At 49.0% G+C, this 24,169-nt stretch overlaps 1 protein-coding gene across 3 annotated transcripts in view; it reads left to right on the top strand.

Moving 5' to 3' along the window:
• Positions 1–24,169, top strand: part of ryk (receptor like tyrosine kinase) — a 375,194-nt gene that overhangs the window by 106,236 nt on the left and 244,789 nt on the right. For 2 of the 3 annotated variants that reach the window (XM_059650938.1, XM_059650937.1), the window contains one exon: positions 20,127–20,207. The exons of the other annotated variant lie outside the window; for it this stretch is intronic. In XM_059650938.1, coding sequence (XP_059506921.1) covers positions 20,127–20,207 — 81 coding nt within the window. The remainder of the gene's footprint in view (positions 1–20,126; positions 20,208–24,169) is intronic. 3 annotated transcript variants of the gene reach the window in all.

Here is a 24,169-nt window from a genome sequence, read left to right as displayed (position 1 = left end):
TCTATCTCTCTCTCTCTCTCTCTCTCTCCTGTGCGCATGCTCTCTCTCTTTTTCTCTCTCCGTGCGCGCGCGCTCTCTCTCCGTGTGCGCGCGCGCTCTCTCTCTCTCTCTCCGTGCGCGCGCGCTCTCTCTCTCTCCGTGCGCGCGTGCGCTCTCTCTCTCTCCGTGCGCGCGTGCGCGCGCTCTCTCTCTCTCTCTCTCCGTGCTCGCGCGCTGTCTCTCTCCGTGCTCGCGCGCTCTCTCTCTCCGTGCTCGCGTGCTCTCTCTCTCTCCGTGCGCGCGCGCTATCTCTCTCTCCGTGCGCGCTATCTCTCTCTCCGTGCGCGCTATCCTCTCTCTCCGTGCGCGCGCGCTCTCTCCTCCGTGCGCGCGCTCTCTCTCCGTGCGCGCGCTCTCTCTCCGTGCGCGCGCTCTCTCTCTCCGTGCGCGCGCTCTCTCTCCGTGCGCGCAGCGCGCGCGCTCTCTCTCTCTCTCCGTGCTCGCGCGCGCGCTCTCTCTCTCTCTCTTTCCGTGCGCCTTCTCTCTCTCTCTCTCTCTCTCTCTCTTGTCTCTCTGTCTCTCCGCGCGCGCTCTCTCTCTCTCTCTGTCTCTCCGTGCACGCCGCGCTCTCTCTCCGTGCGCGCGCGCTCTCTCTCCGTGCTCGCGCGCGCTCTCTCTCCGTGCTCGCGCGCGCTCTCTCTCCGTGCTCGCGCGCGCTCTCTCTCCGTGCTCGCGCGCGCGCTCTCTCCGTGCTCGCGGCGCGCGCTCTCTCTCTCTCTCTTTCCGTCCGCGTTCTCTCTCTCTCTGTCTCTCTCTCTCTCTGTCTCTCTGTCTCTCCGCGCGCGCACTCTCTCTCTCTCTGTCTCTCCGTGTGCGCGCGCTCTCTCTCCGTGCGCGCGCTCTCTCTCTCCGTGCGCGCGCGCTCTCTCTCTCCGTGCGCGCGCGCGCTCTCTCTCTCCGTGCTCGCGCGCTCTCTCTCTCTCCGTGCGCGCGCGCTATCTCTCTCTCCGTGCGCGCGCGCTCTCTCTCTCCGTGCGCGCGCGCTCTCTCTCTCCGTGCTCGCGCTGCGCGCTCTCTCTCCATGCTCCCGCGCGCGCTCTCTCTCTCTCTCCGCGCGCGCTCTCTCTCTCTCTCTCCGCGCGCGCTCTCTCTCTCTCTCCGCGCGCGCTCTCTCTCTCTCTCCGCGCGCGCTCTCTCTCTCTCTCCCGCGCGCGCTCTCTCTCTCTCTCTCTCCGCGCGCGCTCGCTCTCTCTCTCCGTGCGCGCGCGCTCGCTCTCTCTCTCCGTGCGCGCGCGCTCTCTCTCTCTCTCCGTGCGCGCTCTCTCTCTCTCTCCGTGCGCGCTCTCTCTCTCTCTCCGTGCGCGCGCGCTCTCTCTCTCCGTGCGCGCGTGCGCTCTCTCTCTCTCTCCATGCTCGCGCGCGCGCTCTCTCTCTCTCTCTCTCCGTGCTCGCGCGCTCTCTCTCTCTCTCTCCGTGCTCGCGCGCTGTCTCTCTCCGTGCTCGCGCGCTCTCTCTCTCCGTGCTCGCGTGCTCTCTCTCTCTCCGTGCTCGCGCGCTATCTCTCTCTCCGTGCGCGCGCGCTCTCTCTCTCCGTGCGCGCTCTCTCTCTCCGTGCGCGCTCTCTCTCTCCGTGCGCGCTCTCTCTCTCCGTGCTCGCGCTCGCGCGCTCTCTCCATGCTCCCGCGCGCGCCTCTCTCTCTCTCTCCGTGCGCGCTCTCTCTCTCTCTCTCTCCGTGCGCGCGCGCTCTCTCTCTCCGTGCGCGCGTGCGCTCTCTCTCTCTCTCCATGCTCGCGCGCGCGCGCGCTCTCTCTCTCTCCGTGCTCGCGCGCTCTCTCTCTCTCTCTCCGTGCTCGCGCGCTCTCTCTCTCCGTGCTCGCGTGCTCTCTCTCTCTCCGTGCGCGCGCGCTATCTCTCTCTCCGTGCGCGCTATCTCTCTCTCTCCGTGCGCGCGCGCTCTCTCTCCGTGCGCGCAGCGCTCTCTCTCCGTGCGCGCGCGCTCTCTCTCCGTGCGCGCGCGCTCTCTCTCCGTGCGCGCGCGCTCTGTCTCCGTGCGCGCGCGCGCTCTCTCTCTCTCTCCGTGCGCGCGCGCGCGCTCTCTCTCTCTCCGTGCTCGCGCGCGCTCTCTCTCTCTCTCTTTCTGTGCGCCTTCTCTCTCTCTCTCTCTCTCTCTCTGTCTCTCTGTCTCTCCGCGCGCGCTCTCTCTCTCTCTCTGTCTCTCCGTGCGCGCGCGCTCTCTCTCCGTGCGCGCGCGCGCTCTCTCTCCGTGCGCGCGCGCGCTCTCTCTCCCGTGCGCGGCGCGCGCTCTCTCTCCGTGCTCGCGCGCGCTCTCTCTCCGTGCTCGCGCGCAGCTCTCTCTCCGTGCTCGCGCGCGCTCTCTCTCCGTGCTCGCGCGCGCTCTCTCTCCGTGCTCGCGCGCGCGCTCTCTCCGTGCTCGCGCGCGCAGCGCTCTCTCTCTCTTTCCGTCCGCGTTCTCTCTCTCTCTGTCTCTCTCTCTCTCTCTCTCTCTCTGTCTCTCTGTCTCTCCGCGCGCGCACTCTCTCTCTCTGTCTCTCCGTGCGCGCGCGCTCTCTCTCTCCGTGCGCGCGCGCTCTCTCTCTCCGTGCGCGCGCGCTCTCTCTCTCCGTGCGCGCGCGCTCTCTCTCCGTGCTCCCGCGCGCGCTCTCGCTCTCTCTCCGTGCTCGCGCGCGCGCGCTCTCGCTCTCTCTCCGTGCTCGCGCGCGCGCTCTCGCTCTCTCTCCGTGCTCGCGCGCTCTCTCGCTCTCTCTCCGTGCTCGCGCGCGCGCTCTCGCTCTCTCTCCGTGCTCGCGCGCGCGCTCTCGCTCTCTCTCCGTGCTCGCGCGCGCGCTCTCGCTCTCTCTCCGTGCTCGCGCGCTGCTGTCTCGCTCTCTCTCCGTGCTCGCGCGCGCGCTCTCTCTCTCCGTGCGCGCGCGCTCTCTCTCACCGTGCGCGCGCGCTCTCTCTCTCCGTGCGCGCACGCGCGCTCTCGCTCTCTCCGTGCTCGCGCGCTGCGCTCTCGCTCTCTCTCTTTCCGTGCGCGTTCTCTCTCTCTCTGTGTCTCTCTCTCTCTGTCTCTCTGCCTCTCCGTGCGCGCGCGCTCTCTCTGTCTCTCTCCGTGCGCGCGCTCTCTCTCTCCGTGCTCGCGTGCTCTCTCTCTCTCCGTGCTCGCGCGCTATCTCTCTCTCCGTGCGCGCGCGCTCTCTCTCTCCGTGCGCGCTCTCTCTCTCCGTGCTCGCGCTCGCGCGCTCTCTCCATGCTCCCAGCGCGCGCTCTCTCTCTCTCTCCGTGCGCGCTCTCTCTCTCTCTCTCCGTGCGCGCTCTCTCTCTCTCTCTCCGTGCGCGCGCGCTCTCTCTCTCCGTGTGCGCGCGCGCTCTCTCTCTCTCCGTGCGCGCATGCGCTCTCTCTCTCTCTCCATGCTCGCGCGCGCGCGCGCTCTCTCTCTCTCTCCGTGCTCGCGCGCTCTCTCTCTCTCTCTCCGTGCTCGCGCGCTCTCTCTCTCCGTGCTCGCGCGCTCTCTCTCTCTCCGTGCGCGCGCGCTATCTCTCTCTCCGTGCGCGCTATCTCTCTCTCCGTGCGCGCGCGCTCTCTCTCCGTGCGCGCGCGCTCTCTCTCCGTGCGCGCGCGCTCTCTCTCCGTGCGCGCGCGCTCTCTCTCCGTGCGCGCGCGCTCTGTCTCCGTGCGCGCGCGCGCGCTCTCTCTCTCTCTCCGTGCGCGCGCGCGCGCTCTCTCTCTCTCCGTGCTCGCGCGCGCTCTCTCTCTCTCTCTTTCTGTGCGCCTTCTCTCTCTCTCTCTCTCTCTCTCTCTCTCTGTCTCTCTGTCTCTCCGCGCGCGCTCTCTCTCTCTCTCTGTCTCTCCGTGCGCGCGCACTCTCTCTCCGTGCGCGCGCGCTCTCTCTCCGTGCGCGCGCGCGCTCTCTCTCCGTGCGCGCGCGCGCTCTCTCTCCGTGCGCGCGCGCGCTCTCTCTCCGTGCTCGCGCGCGCTCTCTCTCCGTGCTCGCGCGCGCTCTCTCTCCGTGCTCGCGCGCGCTCTCTCTCCGTGCTCGCGCGCGCTCTCTCTCCGTGCTCGCGCGCGCTCTCTCTCCGTGCTCGCGCGCGCTCTCTCTCCGTGCTCGCGCGCGCGCTCTCTCCGTGCTCGCGCGCGCGCTCTCTCTCTCTTTCCGTCCGCGTTCTCTCTCTCTCTGTCTCTCTCTCTCTCTCTCTCTCTCTCTGTCTCTCTGTCTCTCCGCGCGCGCACTCTCTCTCTCTCTGTCTCTCCGTGCGCGCGCGCTCTCTCTCTCCGTGCGCGCGCGCTCTCTCTCTCCCCGTGCGCGCGCGCTCTCTCTCCGTGCTCCCGCGCGCGCTCTCGCTCTCTCTCCGTGCTCGCGCGCGCGCTCTCGCTCTCTCTCCGTGCTCGCGCGCGCGCTCTCGCTCTCTCTCCGTGCTCGCGCGCGCGCTCTCGCTCTCTCTCCGTGCTCGCGCGCGCTGTCTCGCTCTCTCTCCGTGCTCGCGCGCGCTGTCTCGCTCTCTCTCCGTGCTCGCGCGCGCGCTCTCTCTCTCCGTGCGCGCGCGCTCTCTCTCTCCGTGCGCGCGCGCTCTCTCTCACCGTGCGCGCGCGCTCTCTCTCTCCGTGCGCGCACGCGCGCTCTCGCTCTCTCCGTGCTCGCGCGCGCGCTCTCGCTCTCTCTCTTTCCGTGCGCGTTCTCTCTCTCTCTGTGTCTCTCTCTCTCTGTCTCTCTGCCTCTCCGTGCGCGCGCGCTCTCTCTGTCTCTCTCCGTGCGCGCGCTCTCTCTCTCTCTCCGTGCGCGCGCTCTCTCTCTCTCCGTGCGCGCGCGCTCTCTCTCTCTCCGTGCGCGCGCGCGCTCTCTCTCTCCGTGCGCGCGTGCGCGTTCTCTCTCTCCGTGCGCGCGCGCGCGCTCTCTCTCTCTCCGTGCGCGCGCGTGCGCGCTCTCTCTCTCTCTCTCCGTGCGCACGCTCCCTCTTTTGTCTCTCTCTGTCTCCCTGTCTCTCTCTCTGTCTCTCCGTGCGCGCGCGCTCTTTCTCTCTCTCTTTCTCTCTGCGCGAGCGCGCGCTCTCTCTCTTCTCTCCCCCACCAGCCCCCGCCCCATACGCGCACTCTAGTCGTGATGGCACAGTTCTCAACTGTGCCAGATCAGAGGAACTTGGAGATCCATGTACTGGAAATCGGGGGGATGGAGGTGTTGCAGTAGTTTAACAACATTAATAATCCAGAGGCCAAGGCATTGAGGATAGTGGGTACAAATCTCATTGCAACTGTTGTAATATAAGTTCCATTAATCTTGAAATCTGAAATTGAAAGCTAATATTTGTACAGGTAAATATAAAATAATCATTGATTATTGTTAAAAACCGCCTGGTTCACCAATGGCCTTCGAAGTAGTTTATTTGCTTCCATACCTGGTCCTTTCGTGACCTTACCTCCAATTGTTGTTTTTTAACTAACCTTTGAATCGAGGTTAGGTCAAAGAGAATTAAGGATGGGCAACAAGTGCTGGCCTAGCCAGTGATATCTGAATCATAGAATCCCGACACTGTGGAAACAGGCCCTTTGGTCCAATCAGTCCACACTGACCCTCAGAGCAACCCACCCAGACCAATCCCCTTTAAAGCACCTAATCTAGGCATCCATGAACACTATGGGCGATTTAGTACGGCCAATCCACCTAACTTGCACATCTTTGCACTGTGGAAGGAAACTGGAGCATCCGGAGGAAACGCATGCAGACATGGGGAGAATGTGCAAACTCCACACAGCCTGAGGCTGGAATCGAACCCTTGATCCCTGGCGCTGTGAGACAGCAGTGCTAAGAATATAATAACATAAGAACTAGGAGCAGGAGTAGGCCATCTGGCCCCTTGAACCTGCCTCGCCATTTAATAAGATTATGGCTGATCTTTCTGAGACTCAGCTCCACTTACCCACCCACTCACCATAACCCATAATTCCTTTCCTGTTCAAAAATTTATCCAGCCTTGCCTTAAAACATTCAGTGAGGTAGCTTCAACCGCTTCACTGGGCAGGGAATTCCACAGATTCACAACCTTTGGGTGAAGCAGCTTCCCTTTATTTTGAGGTGATACCCTCTTATCCTTGTTTTACCTGCTAGCAGAAACAACCTCCCTGCCTCCACGTTATCTATTCCCTTCATAATCTTACATGTGTCTGTAAGATCTTCCCTCATTCTTTCGAATTCCAATGAGTATAATCCCAGTCTACTTGGTCTCTCCTCATAATCCAACCCTCTCAACTCTGGAATCAACCGAATGAATCTCCTCTCCCCTCCGGTGCTAGTATATCCCTTCTCAAGTAAGGAGACCAAAACTGCACACAGTACTCCAGGTGTGGCCTCACCAGGACCCTATACAGCTGCAGCATAGCTTCCCTGTTTTTAAACTCCATCCCTCGAGCAATGGCAGACAAAATTCCATTTGTCTTTTTAATCACCTGCTGCACTTGCAATCTCACCTTCAGCGATTCATGCACAAGGACACCCAAGTCCCTCTGCACAGCAGCATGCTGCAATTAATTACTATTTAACACATAGTCCATTTTGCTGTTATTCCGACCAGAATGGATGACCTCGCACTTAGCAACATTGTACTCCATCTGCTAGACCTTTGCCTATTCACTTAGACTATCTATATCCCTCTGCAGAATTTCAGTGTCTTCTGCTCACTTTGCTCTACCTCTCACCTTTGTGTCATCTGCAAATTTTGACTCACCACACTTCGTCCCCAACTCTGAATCATCTATGTAAATTGTAAGTAATTGCGATCCCAACACTGATCCCTGAGGCACACCACGAGCCACTGATCGCCAACCAGACAAACACCCATTTACCCCTACTCTTGGCTTTCTACTGGTCAACCAACCCTCTACTCATGACAGTACATTACCTGTAATAACTTGCAACTTTATCTTATGTAGCAGCCTTTGGTGTGACACCTTATCAGATTCCTTCTGGAAATCCAGATACACCACGTCCACAGGTTCCCCATGGTCCACTATGCAAGTAATGTCCCAAAGAATTCCACCAAATTAGTTAAACATGACCTACCCTTCATGAACCTGTGCTGAGTGTTCCCAAAGGGACAATTTATATCCATATGTCTTGCTATTTCATCCTTAATGATAGTGTCAAGCATTTTCCCCACTACTGAAGTTAAGCTAACTGGCCTATAGTTACCTGCTTTTTTTGTTTACTTTCTTTTTTAAACAGTGGTGTCACATTGGCTGTTTTCCGATCCAGGGGAACCACCCCAGAGGCCAGTGAATTTTGGCAAATAATTACTAGTGCATTTGCTATTTCTCCCATCGCCTCTTTTCCTACCCTGGGATGCATTCCATCAGGGCCAGGAGGCTTGTCCACCTTTAGCCCCATTAGCTTGCCCAGCACTGCCTCCTTAGCGATAATGATAGTTTCTAGGTCCTCACCTGTTGTAACCTTCTTGCCATTAGTTTTCGGCATGTTATTTGTGTCCTCCACGGTGAAGACTGACACGAAATAACTATTTAATGTCTCAGCTATTTCCCCATTCCAAGTTATTACATTAGTCTTCTCATCCTCTAAAGGACCAATGTTTACCTTCGCCACTCTTTTACGATTTACATATTTATAGAAACTTTTGCTGCCTGTTTTTATATTCTGAGCTAGTTTACTCTCAATCTATCTTAATTTTCTTTAACTTTTTTGTGGCTTCCTGCTGGCCTTTAAAGATTTCCTGGTCTACTCGTTTCCCACTACTCTTTGCTTTTTTTGCATGTGTTTTTTTTCAATCTGATACTTTCCTTTATTTCCTTAGATATCCATGGCTGGCTGTTCTCTTTTCTGATAGTTCTTCCTTATCACTGTAATCTTCTTCTGCTGAGCACTGTGAAAAATTGTTGTGAAAGCCCTCCACTGTTTCCCAACTGACCCACCATAAAGTTTTTGCTCCCATTCTACCTTAGCTAACTCTTTCCTTATTCATTCATAGCCTCCTTTGTTTAAGCACAGGACATAGGTACTGGATTTAACCTTCTCACGCTTCATTTGTATTTTAAATTCGACCGTACTGTGATCGCTCCTTCAGAGAGGATCCCTAACTAGAAGATCATTAATTATTCCTGTTTTATTACACAGGACTAGATATAGGATAGCTTGTTCCCTCATAGGTTCCATTACGTATTGTTCAAGGAAATTATCACGGATGCATTCTATGGCCCACCCCCCACCCCCCACCCCCCCCCACCACCACCAAGGCTGCCATGACTGACCTGGTTTGATCAATCGATATGTAGATTAAAATCCCCCATGATAATTGCTGTACCATTTTTAAGTGCATTAGCCATTTTTATGTATATTGCCTGCCCCACCAAATGTCATTATTTGGCGGCCTGTAGATCACTCCTATCAGTGACTTCTTCTCCCTGCTATCCCTAATTTCCTCCCAAGTGGATTCAGCGTTTTGTTCAGTAGAACCTATATCATCTCTCACTACCACCCTGATATCATCCTTAAAAATCAGAGCAACACCACCTCCCTTACCTTCCTGTCTGTCTGTCCGTCCGACCAGTTTGATATCCCTGGATATTTAACTCCCAGTCATGACCATCCTGTAACCATGTCTCTGTACTGGCCACTAAATCATACCTATTTGCCATTATTTGCACCGTCAACTCATCCACCTTGTTTCAAATGCTCCGAGCATTCAGATAAAGTGCCCAAATGCCAGTTTTAGCACCTTTTTGGGTCCTGTCACCTCCATTACTAACAGCTCTTGAGTTCTTTCCTTTAACATTTTTTCCTGATTTTCAGTGGAATTGAAGCTTCCTCGTCACCTGCTAACCTGCTGCTTTGCCTTACATTAATTGTTTTTCTCCCTCTGCGCCTACTTGTCCCTTCCCCCCTACTTGCTAGTTTAATGTCCTATTAACCTACCTATTTACCCTTTTGGCCAGAACACTGGACCAAGCCCTATTCAGGTGGAGTCCATCCCAGCGATATAGATCCCTCCTGTCCCAGAACTGATGCCAGTGCCCCATGAAAAGGAAACCCTCTTTTCCACACCACTCTTATAGCCACGTGTTTACTTCCCTGATCCTCAACTCCCTGTGCCAATTTGCATGTGGCTCGGTCAGCAAACCAGAGATTATGATCCTTGAAGACCTTTTCTTTAAATTTTGTTTCAAGCTTTTCATAATCCCAAAACATGTCTTTTTTCCTAGTCCTACCTATGTTGTTGGTACCTACGTGGACCACAGCAACTGGAACCCACCCCTCCCTCTCTAGCATCCTTTCAAGCCGGTCAGAGATGTCTCGCACCCTGGCACCTGGCAGGCAATGTGGGATCCTCCCTCCTGCCTGCAAAGGAATCCCCTACCGCTATAATGTGTCTTTTTGCTCCCCACTCTTGAATGGACTCCTGGACCGTGGTGCCATGGTCAGTTGACTTATCCTTCCTGCAACTCTGTTCCTCATCCACGCAGGGATCAAGTGCCTCATACCTGTGGGATGATGTCAAGGGCTGCAGCTCCTGTGTTCCTGTCTTCAGGGTCCCTCTACCTGCCTCACTTGCAGTCGCACACTGCTGTCCCTGCCCGCCAATCGAATTAACATTAGCTAATCTACCAGATGTGACTGCCTCCTGGAACACAGTATTTCTCCCCCTCCCAGATGTGCCGCAGTGTTTGGAGCTCGGATTCCAGCTCATCGGTTTTGAGCCAGAGCTCCTCAAGCTGCCATCTCTTGCTGCAGATGTGGTCACTGCTGTTCTCAGTGGGATCAGCTAGCTCCCACATCATACAGCTACAACACATCACCTGGCCTGCCATCTCTACTTAGTTAATTATTTAAAATTAATTAGTTTTCTTTTAGTTTTGCAGTGTTCGCTGCAACAGTAAGTTTTCTCCGTTATACACTCAAACAGATTCCGCTTTGCCTTCTGCCCCACTCCCAGAGGATTCGACGTCTAGGTGACCACCCCAAACAATAACAGATGAGGAAAAAAAAATGCAAGTAGCTAATCTGCTCACTGCACCTAGTCGTTATTATTAGGTTAGAGGAGGTGGAAGGGTGGGAGACACTGTGTGTGTAGTGTCTCGAGTATTAGTTAACTCCTAAATTTTTTGGGTGGAAGTTTACCTTCCCAGGCTGCCCTCATGCTTCCACCCGGACTCCCACCGCTGAGACAACTGAAAAGGCCGCAGTCATGCGAGGTAAGACCACTGAGTCACCGTGCTGTCCACATAAATCATTAAAGGCATCCTGTTAGATCTTTGACATAGCCACTACTGAGTTAGAAGGAATTGTTAAGTTAGATGCTTTTCATTGCAACAACTGGTGCTATGTGGTTGGCAGTTGTACTGTTGAATTTGGGATGAATATGTCCACTGAGAGAATTTGCAAACTGTAAACAGTTTCACTACTGAAGCAGAATTTTGGATGAGTTCTTGGAAAATAGTAATGATGGAATGTTCTCCTCATTCAGAAAATTTACAGTAATTATTTAGTTAATGTGGACACTTCTGTCAAGACTAGCATTTAATTGCATTAGAAAAGATGGCGATGATGCCTTGGCTACAACTGAATGGCTCACCAGATCATTTCAGAGGGCGGTTAGGATTGAATGACATTGCTGTGGTTTTAGAGCCACATGGAGTAAATAAGACATTGGTGAACCTGATGGGTGGCACTCCGTTTAATATTTCTTCCCGTTACACTGACCATGCCCAACATCAATTTCTGCTTACAAAAGTCAATGCCGTCACATGCAAGTCTTTACGTGAGACCTCCAAGTGGCCATGCAGGTTAGCAGGAACATTACTGATGAAATTTTATACAAATCACCATTATTGATACTATCAATATCTAATTTATTCATTAATAGAAATTAAATTCTGCAGCCGTTGTGAAATTGACTCTGGATCACTCATCCTGGTCTGTGGGTATCTAGCCCAGTAACTTGACAACTATGCTGTGGTACCCACATGATTAACATTTATTTCCAGTGCCAAGACCTATGGCTTTTTTTTGGGAGAAAGCATGGCAACCCAGAGGATATGCAAATATATCAAACAGAAATTGCATAAATTACTGTGCAACTATATCCTCTTTTAATGTAGCTTTGTCTGGCAACACCAACTTTTGCTCAACCCTTAATGTCCTTGTCAGCAATTAAGTGTCTAATGTGTCTGTGGAATCACATGTAAGCCAAACTGGTTAATGATGTATGTCTCTTTAAGAGCAATTAATGAACTGGATTGATTTTTCCAACAGTCAACGATAGTTTCACAGACAATATTATGACATTTTGTAAATTAATCACCTTTTTATTAAAGGAATTTAAATTCCACTGGCTGGTGGAGTTTGAATCCATGTATAACCAGAGTGTTGACCTGGGTGTTTTGATAACTTTTTTTTTGCTAACTCAGTGACATTAATCCTACTCCACTGTGTGCCATCTCTGAGAAGAACACAAACTTTTATGTATCTCAGAATATGTAATGCCTAACAAGTGCGTCAGATACAGAAACAAAAAGTTTAAAATGCAGTGAGATTACAGTTGAACATTGGAAAAAAGTAAATCTTTGCATTTCTGTGTTTAATTTGTTGTCACTCCCTTCTTGACTTTTCCTCAATCTTTTTATCATTTCTCTTTCCTTTGTGTTTCCCTGTCTTGTGTTCCCAAATAAGATGTTTTCAAAAACTTGGAAACAATACGGACTTGCAGATGCTGGAAGCCAGAGTCTATAGTGTGAGGCTGGAAAGCAGAGCAAGTCAGTCAATACTTCAGGCTGAAACCCTTTGTCTGACTGCTGTCTGACGTGTTGTGCTTTTCCAACCTCGTACCTATAGACTCGGATGTTTTCAAAATGTGTCTCAAGTCTTTTGTTTGGATTAATAAACCACAGGAAGATGAGACTTAAAACTAACGAAGAGACATAATGGAGAGAAATAATTGTAAAAATGATGCAACAGAGGTAGTTGTGAGAGAGGAGATGCGATTTTAACGGTTTTTTTGTTTGCATTTTATTGTATTTATTCTGGTCCAGTGATATTGTGTAAACTACACATGTAGCTGCAAGTGTATTCTTAAGTACAAAAAGAACCCTTGTAAATTAATACATTTTTATGACGTCTTTGCTGTAAATTTCTAAATTACTCTTGGGTTAACAATGATTTTCCATAAAGCTCAATGTAACTGTATATTTGATGAGCTTTGCATTTCTAAAACATCATTTCTCAATTCAGTTGTGCAGAATGTTGCAATTGTCCGTAACTGTACTTACAAGGAACTATATGTATGGAGCTGAAATCATGTTAAAACCACGTCTCTTCCCTGACCTAAACACTCTGTGGTTCTCTTGCAGAAGAAGTCGCGTTGTGGACAGTGCGGAGGGCTGTTCTAGGTTACAAAGGGACATTGATAGGGTGCAGAGCTGTGCTGAGAATTGGCAGATCGAATTTAACACTGAAAAGTATGACGTGATTCATTTTGGAAGGACGAACTTGAAAGCAGAATACAGGGTTAACGGAAAGATTCTTAGTAGTATGGAGGAACAGAGGGATCTTGGGGTTCATGTCCACACTTCATGAAAGCTGCATCCAAGTGAATAGAGATAATGGGAACTGCAGATGCTGGAGAATCTGAGATAACAATGTGTGGAGCTCGATGAACACAGCAGGCCAAGCAGCATCTTAAAAGCATAAAAGTTGATGTTTCAGGCCTAGACCCTTCATCAGAAAAGGGGGATGGGGAGAGGATTCTGAAATAAATAGTGAGGGGGAGGCGGACTGAAGATGGATAGAGGAGAGTATAGGTGGGGAGGTAGAGATGGGATAGGTCAGTCTGGGGAGGACGGACAGGTCAAGGAGGCGGGATGAGGTTGGTAGGTAGGAAATGGAGGAGCAGCTTGAGGTGGGAGGAGGGGATAGGTGAGAGGAAGAACAAGTTAGAGAGGCGGGGACGAGCTGGGCTGGTTTTGGGATGCAGTGGGGGGGAGGGGAGATTTTGAAGCTGGTGAAATCCACATTGATACCATTGGGCTGCAGGGTTCCCAAGCAGAATATGAGTTGCTGTTCCTGCAACCTATGGGTGGCATCATTATGGACGTGTCGCTTAAAGAATGGGAGGGGGAGTTAAAATGGTTCGCGACTGGGAGGTGCAGTTTTTTATTGCGAACCGAGCGTAGGTGTTCTGCAAAGCAGTCTCCAAGCCTCTGCCTGCTTTCCCCAATGTAGAGGAAGCCACAATGTGTACAGTGGATGCAGTATACCACATTGGTTTTTTGTGCACGTCTGCTTGATGTGGGAAGTCATCTTGGGGCCTGGGACGGGGGTGAGGGACGAGGTGTGGGGGCAAGTGTAGCACTTCCTGTGGTTGCAGGGGAAGGTGCCGAGTGTGGAGCAGACAACGGAGTCACGGAGAGAGTGGCCTCTCTGGAAGGGAGACAAGGGTGGGGATGGAAAAATGTCATTAGTGGTGGGGTTGGATTGTAGATGACGGAAGTTTCGGAGGATGATGCGTTGTATCCGGAGGTTGGTGGGATGGTATCTGAGGATGAGGGGGGTTCTGTTTTGGCGGTTATTGTGGGTGTGAGGTATGAGTTGTGGGAAACGCGGGAGACACGGTCGAGGGCGTTCTCGACCACCGCGGAGGGGGGTGGGATGTTGCGGTCCTTGAAGAACGAGGACATCTGGGATGTATGGGAGTGGGATGCCTCCACTTGGGAGCAGATGCAGTGGAGGCGAAGGAATTGGGAATAGGAGATGGAACTTTTGCAGGAAGGTGGGTGGGAAGAGGTGTATTCTAGGTAGCTGTGGGAGTCGGTGGGCTTGAAATGGACATTGGTTTCTAGGTGGTTGCCTGAGACGGAGACAGAGAAGTCCAGGAAGGCGAGGGATGTGTTGGAGATGGTCCAGGTGAAGTTAAGGTTGGGGTGGAAGGTGTTGGTAATGTGGATGAACTGGAGGAGAAATTGCAGTCCAGATAGGTGGAGATGAGTTCAGTGGGGCAGGAACAGGCGGAAACAATGGGACGTCCCCTCCTCCCTAACCTGATCTTCCTCTCACCTATCCCCTCCTCCCATCTCGGGCCACACCTGCATTTCCTACCGACTAACCTCATCCCGCCCCCTTGACCTGCCCATCCTCCCCGGACAGACCTATCCCCTCTCTACCTCCCCCCTTTTACTCTCCTCTCCACCTATCTTCTCCTCTATCCATCTTCGGTCCGCCTCCCGCTCTGTCCCTATTTATTTCAGAATCCTCTCCCCATCCCCCTTTTCGGATGAAGGGTATCGGCCCAAAACGTCAGCTTTTGTGCTCCTAAGATGCTGCTTGGCCTGCTGTGTTCGTCCAGCTGCACACTTTGTTATCACCCAAGTGAATGGAGTTGTTAAGAAGGCGTGTGGTGTATTAGCTTTCATTAATAGAGGGATTGAGTTCAAGAGCCGTGAAGTTATGCTCCAGCTATACAAAAGTCTGGTTCGGCCACATCTGGAGTATTGTGTCCAGTTCTGGTCGCCTCATTCCAGGAAGGACATGGAAGCATTGGAAAAGGCGCAGAGGAGATTTACCAGGTTGTTGCCTGGAATGGAAGGAAGGCCTTATGAGGAAAGGTTGAGAGAGCTAGGGCTGTTCTCTTTAGAACGACGAAGGATGAGAGGTGACGTGATAGAAGTGTACAAAGTGATCAGAGGTATAGATAGAGTGGACAGCCAGAGACTTTTTCCGAGGGTGGAGGTAGCTATTATGAGGGGGCATAGTTTTAAAGTGAGTGGAGGTAGATACAGGGGAGATGTCACAGGTAGGCTCTCTACTCAGATTGTGTTCACGGCATGGAATACATTTCCAGAGAGGTTAATGGAGTTGGCCTCATTAGGGGCACCTAAGCGGCTATTGGATAGGCATATGGATGATAGTATAAGATGGGGCTGCAGGTTAGATAGACCTTAGGTTTAGGGTAAACGTTCTGCACAAAACCGTGGGCCAAAGGGTCTGTACTGTGCTGTACTGTTCTATGTTCAAATATGACAACTAAAAGAAATATTATATTACTTAGATGATTTATCTGTTACAAATGGCATTTAAGTTTACATCTATATCAAAGTAAGGAACTCACAATTTACATTTGAAACACAATAAATTTAGTAGAAGTTGGATTTCTTTAATTCAGTTAAGAGATGGATAGATCCTGGCACTGTTTCAATTTCTCTTTCGGAATATGAGGTGGAGCAGTTGAGCTCTGAAGAATGTTTTTGTACTAGTTCCCAGGATGATGGTGTTACTGGCAAGAGTCAGCATTCAGGCCCATTTCTCAATGTTTTTTAAAGCAGTCATTCGAACTTATCTCCACCTGTCTCGACTCTACTTTCTCCTCCTTGGTCCAGGAACTCCTTTCCTACGCCCGTGACACCACCCACACCCTCCACCTCCTCTTTCACTTTCTCCCACTTCCTGCAGACAAAGTGGGTGGCCATGGGTACCCGCATAGGCCAAAGCTATACCTGCCTCCTTGTAGGTTACCTGGAACAATCCCTCTTCTGTAGCTACACTGGCCCTAAACCCCACCTCTTCCTCTGTTATATTGATGAACGTATCAGTGCTGACTCATGCTCCCACGAGGAGCTCGAACAGTTTATCCACTTTACCAACACCTTCTACCCCAACCTTAATTTCACCTGCTACCATTTACCATCTCTGATACCTCTCTCTTCTTCCTGGAACTCTCTGTTTCCATCTCTGGCAACCACCTGGATACAGATATCCATTTCAAACCCACTGACTCCCACGGCAACCTAGAATACACGTCCTCCCACCCACCTTCCTGCCAAAATGCCATCCCCAGTTCCCAGTTCCCAATTCCTTCGCCTCAACCACATCTGCTCCCAGGATGAGGCATTCTGCTCCTGTACATCTCAGATGCTCTCATTTTTCAAGGACTTCAAGCTCCCCCCCCGCCACTCTCAGTGGTCGAGAACACCCTCAACCTTGTCTCCTGCATTTCCTGCAACTCATTCCTCACACCCCCTCCTCCCCAATAACAACCAAAACAGAATCCCCCCTGTCCTCACGTACCACCCCACCAACCTCCGGATCCAACGCATCATCCTCTGACACTTCTGCCACCTGCATTCTGACCCCACCAACAAAGACATTTTTCCCTCCCCACCCTTATCTGCTCTCCGGAGGGACCACTCCTTCCAGTACTCCCTTGTCTGCTCCACACTCCTCCAGCCCCACCACACCGGGGACTTTTCCCTGCAACTGCAGGAAGTGCTACACCTGCCCCTACATCTCCCCCCTCACCTCCATCCCACACCCCAAGCAGACATTCCACATCCAGTGATGTTCACCTGCACATCTGCCAATGTGGTGTACTGTACCTGCTGTTCCCGTTGTGGCCTCTACATCGAGGAAACCAAGCGGAGGCTTGGGGACTGCTTTGCAGAAAACCTGCACTCAGTTCGCATTAAACAACCGCACCTCCCAATTGAGAACCATTTCAACTCCCCCTCCCAATCCTTAGATGACATGTCCATCCTGGGCCTCCAGTGGCAGTGCCACAATGATGCCACCCGAAGGAACAGTACTTCATATTCCACCTGGGAACCCTGCAGCCCAATAGTGTCAATGTGGACTTCACATGCTTCAAAATCTCCCACCCCCTACCGCATCCCAAAACCAGCCAAGCTTCTCCCCACCTCCCTAACTTGTCCTTCTTCCCACCTATCCCCTCCTCTCACCTCAAGCCCCACCCCCATCTCCTACCTACTAACCTCATGCCGCACCCTTGACCTGTCGTCCTCCCTGGGCTGACCTAACTCCCCACCTACACTCAGCTTTACTGGCTCCATCCCTGCCTCTTTGACCTATCTGTCTCCTCTCCACCTATCTCGTCCATCCATCTTCTATCTGCCTCCCCCTCTCTCCCTATTTTTCCGGAATGCCCTTCCCCTCCCCCCAGCCTAGGAATAACGCCCAAAACGTCAACCTTCCTGCTCCTCTGATGCTGCTTGGCCTGCTGTGTTCATCCAGCTCTCCACCTTGTTATCTCTATTGTAATAATGTTGGTCATTCTTTTGGTACAGCTTAATAGAGGATTTCCAAGACATGTAACTTTGCTATGAGATTTTAGTTATAAAAAGGTCAGCATGACTAGGAGCTTAAAAAAATTGACAAGAGACTTCACTCCCTGAACAACCCTAATGTGTGCCATTTGCCTTTTTACAAATAAGTTCAGTTCCTACTATCTCAGTTCCCAAGTGCATGATTTGATACAACAATTTCAAGAAAACAGCAGAAAATTTGTCAGTATGTATCAGAGTGCTGTTAGCGAATTTTTAAAGTTAGACAATGCACATTTTCACATAAAGACTGCTGGTGTGATTTTTCTTTCAGTAGATATTAAGTTACACAATGTAGACTCCTATGACATTGTGCATTAAATGTGATATTCAGGTGAAGACTGTTGCGATAACTGACCCAGGTCTATAATAAGATAATAAAATGTGAGGCTGGATGAACACAGCAGGCCAAGCAGCATCTCAGGAGCACAAAAGCTGACGTTTCGGGCCTAGACCCTTCATCAGAGAGGGGGGTGGAGCGAGGGTTCTGGAATAAATAGGGAGAGAGGGGGAGGTGGACCGAAGATGGAGAGAAAAGAAGATAGGTGGAGAGGAGAGTATAGGTGGGGAGGTAGGGAGGGGATAGGCCAGTCCAGGGAAGACGGACAGGTCAAGGAGGTGGGATGAGGTTAGTAGGTAGGAGATGGAGGTGCGGCTTGGGGTGGGAGGAAGGGTTGGGTGAGAGGAAGAACAGATTAGGGAGGCAGAGACAGGTTGGACTGGTTTTGGGATGCAGTGGGTGGAGGGGAAGAGCTGGGCTGGTTGTGTGGTGCAGTGGGGGGAGGGGAATAGGCAGTTGAACACAATATAAGTTGAGGAGTTGCCAAACTGAGGTACTGCAGGCAGTCCTTGGATAACAAATGGGTTCTGTTCCCAAGTCCTTTCGCAGATTGGCTTGTACACGAGTCAGAACACAGTACAGAATGATATAAAACAGCCATTTGTAAGCACAAGAAATGTTTGTATGTCAAATCTTTAAAGTTACACTATGCCCCTGTATGGGATCGCGTTCAGAAGTGTGAGCGTTCATAATTTGGACATATGTAAATCAATGACTCCCATACAATGGTATTGTTGGAGGATTAATGGAATTACAGCCGCACAAATTTATGTAATTTTTTAATGTCTTGAATAAATTTTTAACATGACTACACTGTTATGTCATCAATCTAGAATACCTGGGACCAAGGCATTTCTGGATTTTGGAATTTTCTGGGTTACAGAATAACATTAAAATAATCAACTGAAGTATATGAATCAGACTTCGATTTATGCATAAGATTAAAACATTCTAAATCTGGTGTTAAGCAATGCAAACTCATGTTTTACAACCCGTTCATTTGAAAAATGTGAGTGATATACTAATATGCTGTGGTCCAGGGTAGGATTAGATTAAATTCTCTACAGTGTGGAAACAGGCCGTTTGGCCCAACAAGTCCACACCGCCCCTTGCAACATCCGACTCAGGCCCATCCCCCTATAACCCACACATCCCTGAACACTACGGGTAATTTAGCATGGCCGATCCACCTAGCCTGCACATCTCTGGACTGTGGAAGGAAACCAGAGCACCCGGAGGAAACCCACGCAGACACGGGGAGAATGTGCAAACTCCGCACAGACGGTTACCCGAGGCTGGAATTGAACCCGGGTCCCTGGCGCTCTGAGGCTGCAGTGCTAACCACTGAGTCACCATGCCGCCCAAATCGAACTTTATCAGCAATTAAGCAATATGTCCCTTCATTGATATTGGGACGAGAGAGTTTGAGTTTTTGGGAGCGGCTGGACAGCCTGTGTCATTTTTTTTTGCCCTGAAGCATTGGAGGTTGAGGGTGAATTCATAGAGGTTCAGAAACATCATGAGGGGCATGGAGAGAGTGAATAGCCAAGGTGTCTTTCCTAGGGTGGGGGGAGTCCAAAACTAGAGGCCATAGGTTTAAGATGAGAGGGGAGAGATTTTCAAAGACCTGATAGATGACTTTTTCATGCAGAAGGTGATCTGTGTCTGGAACGAGTTGCCTGAAAAAGTGGTGGAGATGGGTACAATTATGACACTTAAAGGGCATCAAAAGATATATGATCAGGAAGGGTTTAGAGGGATGTGGGCCAAATGTTGGCAATTGGAGCTCGGTCAGACTGGGATGTCTGGTCAGTACAGACAAGTTGGACCAATAAGTCTGTTTCCTATTTGGCCTCTTCCAATAACTCAAACCCTCCAGCCAATATCAGACATCTTGGACCAACTCTACATGCAGCCATGAGAAATGTTTCAGAGCTTGAAAAGTGGTTAAGTGTTCAGCATCCAACCCATTCTATGTGACAGCATTGATCCAGTGGCTTCAGCTCAGTGTCACAAGGGGTGAACCTGAAACTTTCCAGGCCTGCTGAAAATAAATTCTGGATAACTGGTCTGTGTATTTCATACATTAGGAATGAAGAATCATAGGGTAAATTGAAATGTATCATGGCAAAGTGATAAAAATAACTACATGACAACTGGAGATGGGAATTTTTTTCCAGTTAATATGTGCAGACGAACCATTCATAAGTATTAGGTATGCACTTCAGTGGGAAATTTAATACAGTCAGCGTAAATGTGAACATTGCATATCAGCTATTTAAAACACCAAACAAGTTGCATAAGATTTTAACTCTAATCAATTTCTGTGAAGTATTGTTTAATAGTGTATTAATTCCTTAGTATTAGTGGCCCAAATTATTCATTTAACAGACTGTTTGAATTGAAACCCATTTGTACAAAATATTCTTAAGTCGTCCAAGAATAGAGCTGTGGATCTTGTTGTGCAAGATAAACCATTCTGCCCTTTATCTTTGAGCTTTGCCCAGGAAAGTTCCTTTGCATTGCTTGCTGTATGGGAAATGGCAACCACTGTGCACCCCTTGCTTCTAAATCCTAAACCTCCCAACCCCCAATAAGTTGATGATATTAAGTATTATATTAACTTTGAGTGGAGTAAGTGCTCTATGTTTAAAAAAAAAGGGAATAAAATATGGCTGTAACACAACTTCCTGTCCTCATAGGAAGTGATCTGAAGGAACTTCCTGGGTGCAACCCTGAAGAAGAAAGGCACAATGGTGTCACCCAAGCTTCCAAAAAGTCAGGTGAGCGTCATGGAATTGCTGACACCAATGATTTTACTTAGGATGGGCTATCACATAACAAACAAAACATAAAACATGAATTGTCGTCCAATTCATAATCAACAGATTTAAAGATTATTTATTATGTCCATGGAAATTGGATTTGGATATTGTTTTCAGAGAAAGTAATATGCAAAATTAAACATGCAGCAAATATTAAAAGTTTTTCTTTTAATTATTTAGAGACCAGAATCCAACTGGTCCAATATTTATTAAGCACACTTAAAATAATTCATTTCTAATTGCATGAGACATTTGCCTTCGAGTGCTGTTTCTTGGACCACATACGTCCCAGTGTCATGTTCTGACATAGAATTGCATTGATCTGCTTCTGTATTTTTCTTTTATTAATTCACTGGATGTGAGTGTCATTGACTAGGCTGTGTTTATTTCCCACCCCTAATTGCGCAGAGGGCAGTTAAAAGTCAACCACATTGTGGTGGATCTGAAGTTGCATGTAGGCCAGACTAGGTAAGGATAGCATTTCGCTCTCCCAGAGGACATTAATGAACCAGATGGGTTTTTCCTGACAATGGGCAATTGTTTCATGGCCATCATTAGATTCTTAATTCCACTTTTTTTTAAAGTTGAGTTTAAGTTTCTATATCTGCTGTGGCAGGATTTGTTTCCAAATCCACCGGAACATTACCTGGCTCTCTGCGTTAACACTTCATCGAAAATACCACAAGGCCATTACCTCCCCTAATGTGCTACATAATCTTTTAGACAGACAAAACACTTCACTCACAGTACCTCCTTTCCCTCTCTCAGATCTATCAGCAGAATCTTTTATTCCCTTATGCCACATATGTCTGTCGAACCTCCTCTTAAAAGCATGTTTGCCAGTGCTATTTGATTCTTTTATTATAAATGTAGCAAGAAAGTCATCTGCACATTGCTTCTTGTCCAACATGATTACCTGTGATGTACCTCAAGAATCTGACATCGACCTTTTCCTATTTCTTCATGATGCCCCTAAATGACACCATCTGAAAACACAGTACCAGTTTCCACCTGTATTCTAAAGATATCCAATGTACCTTTGTCTTTTGACCTCTTCCACTGCTTAGGTTGTTAGATTGCCTGACCAGCACCCAATGCTGTATGAGCATAAATTTCTTCCAATTAAATATTGGGAATGCAGAAATTTTTGTCTTCGATCCCCACCAAAAACTCCATTCATTAGCTCTGAGTTCCATACAACATCCAGACAAAAGTGAGAGGCTTACCAGGCTGTTCGCAGCCTTGATGTAATCTTTAATATGAAGATGAGCTCCTGATTACATATTCTTGACATCTTTAAGACCACCCATTTCCACCTCTATCATTTCACCCAACTCTGCCCATCCTTCACATAATCTGGTGTGGAAAGCCTTGTCAATGCTTTTGTCACATCTAGATTTAACTATTCCAACACAGTCCTACATTCTAGCCTGCATAATCTTCGTCATTCAAATTTCTGCTGCCCACACCAAATCCCATTCACTATAGACACAGTGTTCACCAAATTGTTATGATTCTCGGTCCTTGATTTTATAGCCCTTCAAAATAAGTGCCATCTGATTCTGGCCTTTTGAAGCATTTCCAATTTTATTCGCTTCACCATTGGTGACTGTAACTTCACCTGTCTAGTCCCTAATCTTTAGAATATCTTTCCCAAACCTCCCCATGCCTCGACCTCATTTATCCCTCTTTTACTACACTCCTTAAAACTTCTGTTTGATCAGTTTTTGTTTCCATCATTTGCCTTAATACAATGTGTAACTTGATGTCATGTTTAACTTTGCATTGAACTTGGGAAATACCTCTCAGTATTTTATGATAAGATCATAAGATGTAGGCTATTCAGCCTATCAAGTCTGCTCTCCCATTTGATGAGATCTTGACTGATCTGATTATCCTCAACTCCACTTTCCTGCCTTTCCCCCAGAATCTGATTCCCTCACTGATTAAGAATGTCTGTCTCAGCCTTTGAAAATACTTAAATATTCATTTTTGACATCTCTGTATGGTAAAGAATCCACAGATTCAGTATCATCTGAGAGAATAAATTCCTCCGTGGCTCTTTTTAAATTAGTGACCCCTTATTCTGAGATTATGCTGTTTGGTCCCAGACTTTCCCACAAAGGGAAGTAACTTTCTCATCTAGCTTGTCAAGCTCCTTAAAAGTCTTGTATCTTTCAGTAAGGTTGCCTTTCATTTTTCTAAACTGTAATGAGTACACTCTCAATCTACTCGACATCCCTTTATAAGACCAGTATATAGGGATTATATACCCTATATAGGATTATATAGGGTATATAATCCTATATACGCAGGATTATATAAACGTCACTAAGTAAATAAAAGCATTAAGATAGCTTGTCCCTCATTCTAACTGCCTCCACGTCATAGCACCGTCTCTGTTTACTCCAGCAAAACGGTCCTCAGTTTTAAAGACCTCAGTTAGACTTCAGTCTTATGCTTTAAAAAAACCAATTTTCCTCAGTCATACTTCTCGGTCTTCTTTGTGTATTTTGTGTATCCTTTTTTATAATATGATGCATGGTATGTTTAATGTGTCTAGCCAAGGTTTGATACAGATTTAGCAAAATTCCTCCTTTTCCTTCAGTTCTGTCTCTGTAACAGACCACAGTGCATGGTCTGCTTTAATTATGGCTGTATCTGTGGCATATGTATTTGTAATCTTACATCCCTTCGCACATTTACCCCATTAGATTCTTATTTTCTAATCAGTATTTACTTACCAAAATATAAGCAAATGAGACTTATTACATCAAAATCCATTTGTCATTTATAGTTCCAGTCTAAGTTTATCAATGTCTTATTGTAATTTGCTGTAGTCTTCCTTCAGTGTTGACTCTAAGTTTTGTGCCATCTGAAAATTTAAAGCAACTCTGTAGTCTAAATTATCAGTTTGTAGGTGACAATGTTGTAATTAACAGGGAACCTTGAACAATCCTTCATCCTTTGCCCTACCTTCTGTCAGTCTTCATAGTTACCCTTTGTTTGTACTCTCTGCTTTCTTGCGACAAACCAGCTTTCCATTCAACTACTTATCCTCTACCCCCGCATGCTCTGACCTTAGTCATCTCTTATGTGGCATTTATTGCCTTTTGGAAGTGTAGATATGCCACATGTAATACATTATTCTCTGGCTCCACAAATACCCTCCCTTCTTTATCCTTAAATGGACTACTCTTCCCCTAGCTACCCTCTTGCTCCAAATGTATGTGTAAAATGCCTTGGCATTGTCCTTAACCCTGCTGGCCAAGGACATTTCGTAGCCCCTTTAAGCCCTTCTAATTCCCCGTTTGACCTACTGACTTCTTTCTCTGTGTTCGTCGAGGGTTTGTCTGTTTTTACTTCAGTAAACCTTACGTATGCTTCCTTTTTCTTTTTGACTAACCTGATAATTTTCCCCAGCATTTCCCGAATCCTGCCATTCCAGTCCTCCTTTTTCAGAGGAAAATACCTGTCTTGCACTGTAATCAACTGGTCTTTAAAAGACCCCCACATGTCAGATGTGGATTTACCCATAAACAGCTGCTCCCAGTTCACATTCTCCAATTCTTGACTAATTCAGTTAGAGTTGGCATCAAGTTCCTTGGAGTGATAACCAACGACCTGTCCTGGACTAAATGTAACAGTCAAGAAGGCACAAAAACGCCTCCTCTTCCTCAGGCAGCTCAAGAAATTTGGCTCGTCCATAAGGTCCCTCACCAAATTCTGCAGATGCACCATTTAAAGTACGATGTCTGGGTGCAGAATGGTCCAGTATGATGATTGCTCTGCCCAGGACCATCATAAACTACAGAAAGGGTGTGCACAGCCCAAGCCATCACAGAAACCAACCAACCTTCCATCCATGGATTCTACTTTACATGGTTGGCTGCCTCGGAAAAGCTGCCAATCTCATCAAA

Source organism: Stegostoma tigrinum, chromosome 14, assembly GCF_030684315.1.
Source record: "Stegostoma tigrinum isolate sSteTig4 chromosome 14, sSteTig4.hap1, whole genome shotgun sequence".
NCBI lineage: Eukaryota > Metazoa > Chordata > Chondrichthyes > Orectolobiformes > Stegostomatidae > Stegostoma > Stegostoma tigrinum.
This window is presented reverse-complemented; position numbering and strand designations above follow the sequence as displayed.